The sequence below is a fragment of the Thermobia domestica genome, chromosome 4 (genome assembly GCF_964235325.1).
Source record: "Thermobia domestica chromosome 4, izTheDome1.hap1.1, whole genome shotgun sequence".
Taxonomy (NCBI): Eukaryota; Metazoa; Arthropoda; class Insecta; order Zygentoma; family Lepismatidae; genus Thermobia; species Thermobia domestica.
The window spans coordinates 239,077,201-239,091,093 of NC_137457.1; the positions used below are offsets into that span (position 1 = coordinate 239,077,201).

The 13,893-nt window shown below is 36.5% G+C and overlaps 1 protein-coding gene across 1 annotated transcript in view; it reads right to left on the reverse strand.

The window, feature by feature from the left end:
* LOC145683073 (WAP four-disulfide core domain protein 8-like) overlaps window positions 1-10,421 on the reverse strand; it is a 56,029-nt gene extending 45,608 nt beyond the window's left edge. Inside the window, exon 1 of the mRNA XM_081754432.1 lies at window positions 10,310-10,421. Coding sequence (XP_081610558.1) covers window positions 10,310-10,405 — 96 coding nt within the window. The 5' untranslated portion in view covers window positions 10,406-10,421. The remainder of the gene's footprint in view (window positions 1-10,309) is intronic.
* Window positions 10,422-13,893: the final 3,472 nt, after the last annotated feature.

Here is a 13,893-nt window from a genome sequence, read left to right on the forward strand (position 1 = left end):
GCAGAATCATGCTTATTTCTTGGAATTACTATGAACGTCAATTTTGACACTTAAGTTTATTTTTTTTATTATTTTTGAAAAACGATTTTTCGTTCTTTTCTGCCAAACAACACGAGGCACAGTTAAAAAAAGGACATACAGGTTAAAACCTTATTTTTGTTTGTATATTGTCAGTTTATCATGTGTTTACATTTCCATTCATTTTACTTTTTCAATGATTTCCATATTTTTCAAAAATATTAGAGTGATATCGAAACTTTAACAATAATTTTAATATTTTAGTACCTTTAACATGTTTTGCTATTTGCTTATTCATTCACATTTTGATATTTTAAATACAGATATCAGTATATTTACTAACTTTTATTGAGATATTTGATAATTCTTTAAGTCGATGTTTTCTGGAATAGTTATTGAGTGTTCATATTTGCTTCATATTACACAAAATAAAGTGATAGAAACGAAACACTTAAACATTTTACGAAAAGTATTTGTGTTTTTTTAATAAGAATTTTAATAGCCCTACAAACGTTTTTTGCGCTTTTTTAGTAAAGTTATCATACAGGTATTTCAACCATACCTCGTTTCTCACACCAGTGTTAAAAAAAATCTCCCCTTCTCCCCTCATCAACTCATCGTTGGAGAATCATGGAAGATTGGAGGATACTCACACAGGAAGACAGCATGGTTTCAACATGTGAAGAAACGGAAGATAAGGAAACCCAACTGCACCAATTGTTCAAGAGGATCTTATTACCTTATGGAACACTTGGATTGGACATTGCTCATGCAGGAACCTCATCATGTTGTGGTGAGTGAATTAGTTCTTTAACTACTTTAAAAAGCCCTTTTTCAGGTGAAAAACCAATCATCGTCTATGCACGTAAGTCTTACACCATATCACAGTGTTGCCAACTAACTAATTTCAAAATTTTGGTGAAAAACCTAATTTTATTCATATTTCGTCATACGGCCAAGGGTTTTCAACCTGTCTACGTGTGCACTTGACAGGTCGTTCCACTTTCAGACACCATATATAACCGCTACCAGGTTATAGAAGGATTTTTTGTGGACACTCTGTATATTTCGTAAAGACAGTGATTATTATTTTCGATTTACACTTTACTCTACAACGCACATAAGTTCTTTATTTGGTGGGAATTGCTTCTTTCCCACACAATTGGACAAAGAAGTCTTTCATCATTTTTTCATATATATATTTAAAACATTGCTTTTGCTGAGAACAATTCAGTTAGTGACTAACCATTTCAGTGTTTCTCCCTGACTTATTATATGCACAGTATATATTCTATAGTTATTGGGAACTGAAGTAAGTGCTTTCTTTAATCACTTATGGAAACATTACAATGGATTAGAGAAATACGGGCTGACCAAATGTCCCAGTGGCCAAAGTGGCACCAGCCTCACAGTTTTTGCAGTTCGTTATCTGTACTTTCTCACGCCAGTGTTATCGCCGTGTCTAGTGCATTATAGGCAGTTGACTAAAATTAACATAAATTGTTTTCTATATTCTGTTTGTATGTGCATACAGGTGAGTTAACTGAGTAATTTCTGAAACGAAATGCCAACACTTTTAGTTGACCATTGCAACCCGTAGCTTGAGCTTGGATGCTCAGGGAGTTCGACTCCAGGTCTGGAAGCCGTAACCACGCATGTCGTGTCGAGCTTCAGATACGACTTATTGTGAAGGGGCACAAGCTATTTAGCCGGTGAAGGACGATTTCTTACGGCTAGCCCCAACTAGTGAAGTCCGAGGTTCATAAACCTAGTGCGCTAAAAAGTTATATACGCGCCCTCCAATATCAGTATTCAACTGTGGAGACCTTCTTTTCGTTTATTTGCTGAAGATTCACCTTTACGCTGCAGGACTGTCCAGCGTAACCACTGGATTCATCGTGGAACGATCCAGACAACTTTTTCCCAGTGCTAACCCCCCAAGTGTGTCAATGGTGTGGGAGAAGCATTTACAGTGAAATCTGAATCATAATTTTATATATTTAAAGGGCTATCGCGCACTGAAAAGTTAAAGCGTGATTTCAGCGACGAAAATTATTATATTTATCTAGTGTTCAGTGTTGTGTCCATTCCTCTTCGCTATTTTTTTAAATAGTGTTCTAATAAATAAGTATAGTGTTATTTAATCCAGTGTGTTTTCGTGTTTTGTATGAATGATGTTTGTGTGCGTTATGGTCTGGATGAATGTCTGATCGTCCGTGAGGGTTTCGAGACGAGACGAGACACCCGAACCTCTCGGCGCCTAACGCTCATCTCATTATTGAGACCGACGAGCGATTTGGAAACAGTTTGTAACCTTTCTTGGAGAGGTTCTTCATCGTCCTGTCCAGGTAAGTTAAAGTATCAGGAGTATACTTATTGGTAGTACCACGAGCCACGGACAGTGACTTGACACCCAGATTGGTTACAATGGTACAGTTACAATCTTAATAGGTTCGATAGAACATTTATCTATTCCGATATTTCTCATATTTTACTAACAGGTTTTGTATTATCTTTTCTTGCATAATCTCTTGACTACCCATTCTTCCACTTAGTTGGATAGTTTTATTTCCAAAATAAATTATATCAACACTATATGCGAGGCTATAGATAACGCTTTTCACATTTATGTTTTAATCGACTTTAAATAGCAATTCATTTTTATTTTGCTAACTTAGTAGCTCGCCTGTGGATTGTCCAATCCTAATTGTTATTACCATTGTGTTTGGTCATTAGCAGAGTTTCCACTAAACGTTTCCAGATAGAGGTGGCAGATTAGGCTCTAACGACGGGCCCGCAACAAGGTGTGAATTGCCATGCTCTTTTAAAACATAACAGGAGCACACAATTAACCGGAGTGCGGATATCCTGTAATATGCATCTCAAATGGAAGTTTATTAATCAAATCATTTAGTAATCGTTAACCATACTTCTCATTATTCCAAAATTTCGGTAGTAGAGTATTCAATATCTTTATCAAATAATCTGTATCTTATGAACCATTAGGAATAAATTGTGAGAGTCTCGAATTAATCATATCCATAATACCTACTTTGTTATTATAAAAGTTATTCTTTCTAGCTTTTTCGTCTCCATCTATAACAATCAATCGGTCAATTAGTTTTCTCACATCATCCATCCATATGTATTCTTTTGGTAATTCGTTATATATCCTGATTTCTTCTCCTGTTTTCTTTCTTCTTGGTGCTGGAGAAAAAGTTTTTCTGTGTGTTCATCCCCAATAGATTTGATATATTTTTTTATAATTTTCGCTTTTACTAGATCGTTGTTTTTTTGTATTTGAATCGTTGTTATGAAATCCTACATTAGGATCAATTGCTATTTGTTGTTTTTTTTTAGAACATCAACGTTATAGGTTTTTGTGTGATTTTTTTGTTAATAGTTCCCATAAGCCCTCCGTTCCTGTATAATGTCGATTTTTAATGATCGGTGGCTTTTGGGAGCCAATCCCAGGAATATGGGTAACGGTGAACACAGGCGGGAGGTGAGCTTGCCTTATAACGTTCGGGTACCATGCCTGCAGAGCATGGTAGGACTGGTTCGCTAGCAGTCTGCCTCAACCAGTAGGTCAACTAGTAGGAACTCAGGACTTCTGTATGGCCGTTCAGTGGGCGTATCTCACTCCCTCAGAGAATTGGGGTTACATCGTTTAGGCGAGTTAGTATTAGAGGACAAACTCTGACGGTGCACTATGTGCACGATGATATAATTCAGTATCGAGGAACTACGGGCGGGCTGCCTTGTTTGGTGGAACCTGTCTATCAAACAGACCGAACGGTCGCGGCCATGCTCTCCATGCGTGGTAGTAGTAGACCACTACCTTCAACTATTTTAATCTCCCTTCTAGGAACATAGGATCCACAAAAACATTAGCATGAATTGCACACCACACATTTATACGAGCGTCAACTAGATTAAGGGAAACTTTTGCAAGATGAGGATTGGTGTGTGCCGAATACACGTAGTTATGTCTGTTAACAGTTAAATTAAGACTAAATGTGAAATCGTCAGAAAACATGTTAGCTGAAAGGTTGGGTTGTTTATCTTGTGTGAGTGTAAACCATTTACAGAATTCACGTCGTCGGTCGGTATCATCTCCGTGAAACTCCTTAAAGAAATAAATCTTGAAGAGATAAAAAATTACGCCTGCGCAGAATTCTAGGGATAGATATTCGGCTAGTATTACTTTCTTGTTCCACTTTTCATATCGATCGCGTTGTGCTGCACTTAACTTTAGCCAGAATGTCAACGAGTGCACCATCGTCGGTTACGGATTGCGGACTGCCAGAGCGAGCTCGGTCCAAGACACTGCCAGTATCTTTGAAACATGTCAATAACTTGCCAATCATTGCATGTGATGACAATGGGAGCTGCTGATGGTGGTGAGAAACTTCCGCAGTCGCACGTATACTGAAACCGGATGCGAGAAGACGATTTCCGCTGTTCTTGCCGTTGAATACATAGCCACTATTCTCCATACATATGGAGACGTATGGACGCCAATTCTACACACCACTTCAATGCAACATACAATTCAACAACAATTTAACACACAGTGGCACAAACATAACTAAACGGGAAGCTAAAGTGAATGACATGTTGTTCGTGCTTGATTACGTACGACACTGCCACTCGGGTAAAATAGGCGTACCATGGCACTATGCTCATTAAGAAAATCGCTCAGCGGGGCTTTCTGCAATATTTGACGATATTTTCCTCTCCTGCTTCTGTCTATCTGAAACGGAATTTCCCATCAAATAATGCACATTCGAATAGTTATTGTCTCCCACTTCGGGCATTTTCTTTTTCATTCTTCATTTATTTCATTCGACTATTTTCCAGTTAATATGCAGTTCGCCGTAGCTCAATCGGTAACGGGTCTGACTACATTACAGGCTATTCATGTAGTCATTGTTCAAACCTCGGTCGGGAGATTGGTTAATTTTTAAGCGCTCTCGTGTCTGGCGACACTGAGGTGATTTCAGCCTATTAAATTGAGTGACAGTGTTATTTGAACTAGTGCCCTTTTTATTTTCATTTATTCAACAATTATATGACGAGCACTGGTACACCTTGCATGACTAGCACTTTGATTATACCATTCATTTGTCAAAAAAAGAAGTATGATATGCCATTGTCGCCCATCAGACGAATGCTGGGAGGTACATCTCAAATAGCTGGTTTCTACATTTTTAATCCCTTTCCTATGGTATAAGTAATATTGCTCAGGAGACCAGAACATCTCGTGTCTCGTCTCGTTTCGAAAACTCGACACTAGACAATCATTCAATGAAATGAGATGAGGGAACAAGTTTACGAGCTGGAACTAGACCTGCAAATGATTAATGATGCTCACCAGGGAGAAACTTTACACCAGGAAAGATAGAGCCTCTACTCCAAGATTACATCGGCCCCTTAGGTGAATCTGAGAGAAAGGACCATCCAGGCATACACCCGTGGGACTTAGGAAAACCATGAGAAACCTTAGTTCGTATGGCCCGTCGGAACAGGTTTCTTGCCAAGTTCTACTTACCCAAATGCCGTGTAGCAGGCAGGCACGCTATCCCTACACCAGTGGCTGAGTACGAGATAATTAATGTCTCGTTTGATCTCGTCTGGAAACTGGCGCTTCTGTTCTTAGGTGAGACAAAAATTGAATAATGAGACAAAATCTAAGTGTCGAAATAAGTAGAATTGAATTGTACCATTAAAGTTGTCTTACTACCAAGCAGAATACGTTTGTAAGGAATTTATAGATTAAAAGATGTTGCTCTTGTTCGAAAACACTTACATGATCATAGAACCCGTTTAACTTGTGTTGCGATAATTAATGTTTATCGACTTTTCTCTGGTTTCTGAGTTTTGGCACTTAGACCCTTTCTAATTTTATTCAATTGTCCTCTTGTTTCATCTGTTTTGATATCACTAAGCAATTAATACACGTTTATCCGTGAACAAATTCAATTCAATTTCTTTTTCGTACGTGCCCCCTTCCCTTCTGATGGCGACGCCACTGCCTTGGATTGACTTTGCGTGTGATTCTTCTTCACATCGTTCGTTGTGGCCGTATCTTCCTATTTTCGTTGGTCCAGAATACTGTACACCACATGCACATAGCTTCATTGTTGTCCAATAAAAACGTGGGAACGTTGCATTCTTTACCATTGGGCGCTATAACAATGTGGAGCCCAAACGGTTGGTCTAATTGGTTCAACATTTTAGATTGAAAACACATACTTTCCAACAGTATTGCTCTCTTATGATTTTTTCGTATCTTCAAGAGTTACCGAGATGGCCTATTAAACGGATTTATGGGACCTTCTGTAATTTTTAACAATACTTTAGTGGGAAATTTCCGTTTAAACATTAAAAAGGGTGATATAATAAGTTTCAAGCAGATAAAAATTCAGTTTTCGAAGGACAATTGTAATTTGTTATAATGTACATAGAGAGAGTACTGGTACTTCAACAATTTTCTACATAATAAATAGGATGTATTGTGTGAAATGTAAGAATTCATCAGATATAAAGAGAGGATACCACTAGAATTCAGCGAACAAAGAATCGAAGATGTGTATCAGGAAAGGTGTTCGTTAAAAAGAAACATTAACTAGAAGAAGGTAAAAGTATGTATAAAAGAAATTCATAAGCCTGCAAGAAAAAAAAAAAACTATTTTAGGCTAAGTGTTGTTACAAAAGGTATAGATCATCTTCGGCAAGCTGTTTTGCAGAAATGGATAGTGGAGTATTAAAAGGTGTTTCCACAGTAAACAAATGCTATAAGTATTTACTAATGATTATTGATGTGTTCTTGAAATATGCTTTTGCTGTTCCTGTTAAAGATAAGAGTGGAAAGAATGTTACAGAAGCATTTGAATGAGTATAAAAATTAGGAAACCTAGTGACTTACAATCAGATCAGGGAAAAGGATTTTATAATAAAAAATTTTAAAGTGTAGATGAAGAAATATAATATCAATTATTACTCAACTGGTAGTGGTAAGAAGGCTTCCATCATAGAACTCTTAAATAAAAGATTGAAGGAAGTTTACTACGCAAACAAATTATGAATGGACAGAGATATTACAAGAATTGATTAGTGAGCATAATAATAAAGTACATAGAAAAATTGGTATAAGGCCTGTAGAAGTTAATTAAAAGAATGAGCAAACATTATTTAGATTTATTAATTTTAAACAATTTATTTTAAACAATTAGAATTTATTCTTAAAATTATAAGCTCCAAAAATTACTTAAAAATGTATAATTATATTAGGGATATGGCATTTTAAAGTACCGGGGTGGAGTGTTTCTGGAATTCCGAAGAACTTCACTCCTGGAAATACAAGTGTCAATGTACTGTTGATTTGAATACCATAGCTACTCTTGCTAATATATGTGTATTTTATTGTGGTTTAGGACCCAGAACAACCTACTTAACTCGTTAATGCCCATCGACAATCTTCTCCTATAAGATTTGTACGCGAGTCTAAAATCACCTGAAGTGAAATTTGTAAACCAATGCGAAAGAGTCTTTCGAGTCTCCAGTTATTCGTTTTCCGGGCGACAAATTTCGTTTGGCTCTTAGTTTCTTTTTCTATTAAAAGCAAACCACTAAAACTAATTGCAATTTGGTCCTCACTCATCTGCCCCATTTTGATTTAATGGGAACATTCCCTACAGACACAAGGCTTGCTTTCGCTTGATCCCACAAACTTGTCCCCTATTCGTACCATGAGTCATTCACTGGTGGCGCAATACAGTGCCTTGATGGTAAAGGATTTATGCATAGCCCGATATACATAGAAATTATAACCTCATACCTTCTTTTCTCGCACTTCTTTCTTTCCTTCTAGATCAAATATGAAAAGAACGCTTAAAAACATGTCTATTTTTTTTTTTTTTAGAAAAGGCCCAAGTACCGAATTTCATTTATTTAAATAATCAAAGATTCAAGGATACTGACCCTTATTAGTTCAATAATAATAATCCCTATTCTTTTTCCTAATTCCTGAAAGAACTGTATATACTCTGTAAAGAAAAAATAGCGACACTCGCTCGGAAATGGTTTTCACAACATACATTAAGCAATATAAGTTTCTGCATGAATTGCTGATAATATTACAATGCATATCCTTAATGAGCAGTTCATTCTAAATACTTGCGCCACCGTTTCAGGTTTTTTATATTTATATAATGAATTTATATGCATATATTAGTAGCTATGTGTGTTTTCAGCAAGAACGGCTGTGGGAAGAATTATACATAAAAGTATGAAAGATCAACAATAATAGCACAAAACAAAAAAAAGTAATTTCTTAAGAGTAAGGTATATTGTGTACGAACATTGAGAGGTACAATACATCAAACTAGATTTGGTATGTGGACCATGGGCTTTAGGACTTACAGGGGAATCGTCGAGGCATTTTGGTGACAAGGATATTGCAAAATGCAACCTTGATTTCATGGAATCACTCCCTGATTATCTGTTCCGTGAGGTCCATTCTATCCGAAATAGTTGTCTATTGAGTCTTCTGCTCATATCGACCCACACATTACAAGTGGATTCATGTCAGGTGAGTTTGGAGGCCACATGAGGCTTTGAATAGTCATATTCTTTCACCACGTATTAACGGTTTTCGTTCATTGACATGAAGCACTTACGTCCTGGAAAATGAAGTAGTCCATATCTTCTCCAAGAAAGTTATCTTTAGCTGTTTGAAGAATTTTACGTACCAGAATTTGAAGACATTTTTGTACATCAAATTACTCTTCACATATATCCATTGTTCTGAAGTCTTTGACAGTGAAGCAAGCCCATACCATCACTCAGTAACTGAATATTTGCATCTCTTAAACAAAATCCGTATCAAGTTTCTCGCTCATTCGTATCCACAACTTCACACGACTATCGTTTCCAACTATTCTAAACCTTTTTCAACGGAGAAACCAACATGCTTCCAGTTGTCATAAGTCCAAGTAGCATATCGCCTCACAAACGTACTTGTTGAAGTTTTCAGTGTTTTTGTTAGTTTCGACTTTCCAGGCGGTGTTTACTTCATAATATCCTCCTCATATAGTTAAGACAATACAGTCGTACGACTGACCACAGTTCCAAGGTCAAAACGATTTTTGGGGAAGTCATTCCTTAATTCTGCAGTGCCATTGATTTTATTTGGCGATCAGCTCTGGGTGATGCTTTCTTTTTTCTATTACACTGTTGACGAAGGAATGATTTCTCATACTATTTTTGCTTGTGAATTACTCCTTTTGCCGTCGAATGATAAATTCTGAGTATTCCAGACATCTTCCTTAGAGCTGTAACTTAGCTGTGCAAAGCAAGAAGTATGTCTTATTCACGTGATGACAAGTCACATTTCTTACCAATCATACTTGTTACAGTTCACATGTAGCAACAATTTCATACAAAAACAACACTGCATAACAACAATATTGCCACTTGACACTGTTCAAACAATTACAAAGCATAGAACAATCAGAAAATGCTAATTACCTGGGCTTACACATCACAAAAAAATGCAGTATTCTCACCCCAATAATTTACGAGACGCTCTTAGATGCCATCTGGAGAGAATATTACTGATACATAAATAATTAGTAAGCGCCATTGTACACCATAGGTGTCACAGATAATGGAAATTAATTATCACATTCATAATTTCCTTCTATTCCTCTTCTAGCCGGCTGCAACTATGGTTTTCTCTGAAAGTTACCTTGAGAATTGAGGTGTCGCTATTTTCTCTTTACAGGGTGTAATTGATTAAATGACAAATCTAGGTACCACATCTCAAGTCTTTAACCTTAAAACATTCCGAGATGTGGGTAGTAATTATAGTAAAATGCAATTACCACCCCTGTTTTTCTTCTAAACTATTTTCTTTCCTTCTAAGGTAAATATAAAAAAATGCTGAAATACTTACATACAAACAGTTCAAATAGCAAATTGTCTGTAGCTTTAAGATATATCGATATTTCGATATAAGTTCTTATTTTAATAATTGTAACCTCCTTCCATTTTCTCTTTATAAAAACGCATTAGTGTTTATGTGTAATGTTTAGCATTCATAACATTCTCCAGACGATCGTTTATTTAGTTGAAGATGTGTATTTCTTTTTCTGTTTTATTCAACTACAATAATTTTGTCATTGAATCCACGTTAAAATATTCTGTACGTACATGCAATTAATAACAACAATAAAATAATAATAAAAACATAGCTATGATGGGGCATTAAGTTTTACTAACATACCTGAATTAAATAAAAAATTAGCAGTATGCGCATTTTTTTCGAATTCCTTCGTATTTTCCACAAGCATTTGCAAGAAAACATTTCGGGAATAAACATATATGACAACAACGGAACTGTTGTTTATAATTGCAACTGCTCATATTCTATATTTTCTTAAGATTGAAATATGCCATAAAAAATATTGACGAGTAGGTGGAAAACATGGAAAAGTACTACTATAAATAAGTATTTATATTTTACTTACTGATAGCAGAGACATTTGCAAAAGTAACATTTCTTTTTTTATATAATACAATGAATTTCACACGCAACGAGGAAACGTGAAGTACAACATACATTTCTAGTTTTATTGTTTTTCCGTAGGTTTTAGAGACTTTAAAATTTTTACAAACTCTCAAAGCTTCTACATGTAACACTCTTGTTTACTTTTCCATACTTATGCTCAAAACATAAAATTAACTTTGAAATTCTTTGTAGTACCCAGTAAACAAATTTCAAAGCAACACGCAAGCAATTTAAATGTTTAAATTTCATATATCGTGTATTGGAAATAGATTTAACCATTATGGAAACCCTTAACGAATCACTGTTCAAATTTCCAAATATAAATAGCATGTCGTTGATTGACTTAGACTACAATTAATCAATTATTCATTTCTAATTTTGTAAATTGTACTGTACATAATTTACTTTTGTCACAATTTTTAGTTATCTTTTACTGTACTATTATTTTAAATTTCTTAGAATACAAATAGTTTTCTTTAGGATCAGTTATACAAATATTGTGAATACAATGTAAATTGATAGTTAAAACTTCCTTAAGAAAAAGTACAATAACATAAGATATTTAACTTAACGCCCCAACATTATGCTCTTAAGGGTAAGAGAGTTGAAATATTTATGAGTATCTTTGATTGTGAAATTATTAGTGGGATGGGAATAACGGAGAAAGCTGGAGAATTTCGAAAAATCCACGGATACGGTGTTAGTAATCAGAAAATCACAGGGCCTGGAGTCGAAGAAGGAATCAGAGGCAAGTTCTCTACAGCTGAGCTACTATGCCCCCTACCGTTCATATGAGTTACATGCAAAATGTAATGTAATATCTCTCCCAGGAACTTTAAAATAGTAATTAAATATAATTAGAAAAAAGATCACATATCTGTTGCCATTACGAGGGGTTTTCAGTCTGCACTAATACTTCTCTCCTTTTTTCTCATGTAAAATCATAATTTTAATATGTGTAGAAGGTAGACCCTTGTAATGGCTTCATGGCGAAATCAGGATGTTTTATTAGTTTCTTTTTCTCTGCCGGTTTTGTCAGTATAGCATCTGTAAGAACGTGGTGAAAATTGAAAATAGGTTCGTTCTCATTAAGTACTTGAAATTGAAAAACCTAAAGCTAAACAATATTTTTGAGTACCTTTCACAAACATCAGGGAAGTGCTTTCCAAGGTCCGAAGGTCTCAAGGTTTAAAACCAGATCTGTTGACTACAACTGAATTTTCTCGTGCAAGTACACTTCTTCATAACTTAAAAGTTGCTATAGATTAAATTGTGTCAATGTGATTTAGAAACGTTTACAAGAATTTATAAGTAGAAATGAAATGAAATGAAATGAAATCTTTGTTTTACGTCCCACGGCTATGCCGGTTAGGCTAAAGGAGACGGTGATTATGAGAAATGAGTGAAATGGTGGAATAAAGAAAATGGGAGGAAACGGGAGAACCCCGAGAAAACCCACGAGCACGGTGCTTAATTTATAAGTAGAGTATAATTTGCTTCTGACATAACAAGACTTAAATTTTTAGTAAGATACATGTTTTTCAATGCAATTCTTCATCTAAATCAGAGCTGTCGAACTGTAAGTTGTCTCGGAGCAAAGCCTTTGAGGCATTGATTAATAGTAATCGCTTCTTGATTTGCATCACACAATGCTGCTCGGTCAATATCATATAAGCGTACCCAGAAGCGGACTGGGCCGCCCGGATACCCGGAAATCCCCGTTTGAGCCCTGCCGTCTTCTAAATCACTTAAGATAAGGCTTGATTAGTTATAACTAATTCAAAACTCAGTTCTCATTCACAATAACCATTGGCGTAACTAAGGGGTCCACAGTGCTAGCGTAGAAGGTGAGGTACTAGGGAAAGGGGACCCCTGTCCAACCCGTAGCTTTGTTTGTTGAAAAATCAATAAGACAATTAAAAAGTATCAAAAATGCATGTAAGTAATTAGCTCGAAAAATGAAATGAAATCTTTGAGTTTTACGTCCCACGGTTATGCCGGTAAGGCTAAAGGAGACGGTGATGATGAGTGATGAATGAAATGAATAAAGTGGGAGGAAACGAGAGAACCCCGAGAAAACCCACGCACACGGTGTTTGTCCACCAAAAAGTTCACTTGGGGGGGACTGGGATCGTACCCGGGACCCCAAGCACCAGAGGTGAACGCTCTACCACTGAGCCACCGCGGCCCCCAGTAATTAGCTCGAAACTGTAATCTCGTCCATTGTGATGTGCAATACATAACAAAATAAATAGCACGGAGCTCATTCTCCTACAGTAAGAAAGCCATGTTAGACATGGAGTTGTTGGACGCGAGTGATGGCGATAAATAATGGTCCTCTTAGCACAGCGGTGATTTCAGAAAACAAGCCCGAAGCCCTAGAAATCGAGCCCCAAAGTTTCGAGCTTGGTTCCCTTCTATTCGCCAATGAAATATGTAGTTCTTGGACGTGGAAGGTGGCAATAGAAAGGCCGTGGCCCCCCTGAGCACAGCGGTGATGTCACAAGTCAAGCCCGGGACCTGATGTCCTCAGATATCGGGCCCCGAAAGTATAGATTCGGGTCCCTTCTATTTACTAATGAAGCATGGAGTTTTTGGACATGGGTGGTTGCATTGGAAAGGGTCGGTTTCACCTGAGCACACCGGTGATTTCGTAAATAGGGCCTGGAGCCCGAAGCCCAAGCTATCGAACCCCAAAGGATGTTAATGCCATATTCTCCATGCTTTTTGTTCACAAAAGTAAGTTTACTGATTATTCTGAATGAATATTATTCAATCGAACATTACATGAGAATACTATGATGCTGCATGCCAGCAAGAGACAGCGCAATATAATTGAAATCGAATAAAACGGACCTGAGCCCAAACGTGTGAGGCCCGAATTCTTGAGTGTCGTACCACGGGACCGATTTCTAACATTACTGCTGTGCTCAGGGGACCCGGTTTCTTGCAACTACGTGTCTAACACGGTTTTCGTATTGTAGGAGGATTTACATGCAATATTCTCCATGTTCTTATCCAAGAGTAACAAAGACATTGCAAAGCTGTTGGAATTAACAGGGCATTAGATTGGGACAATTTCTTACGGGAAATGGTGAATCCCAATGGAAACGTACAACTCATTTCTTGCAAATCTTTATTTTCTAACTTATGATTTTTATTTTATATTTACTTGTTTTCAAAACCCAGATAGGAGGAGGTCTCCATTGCTCATGTAATCATAGTTTTCTTTTAAAGTTCGAGTCGATAAATTGGAAGGATATAGCAAGATGGAGTTTCTAATTCAGTATACCTAACAC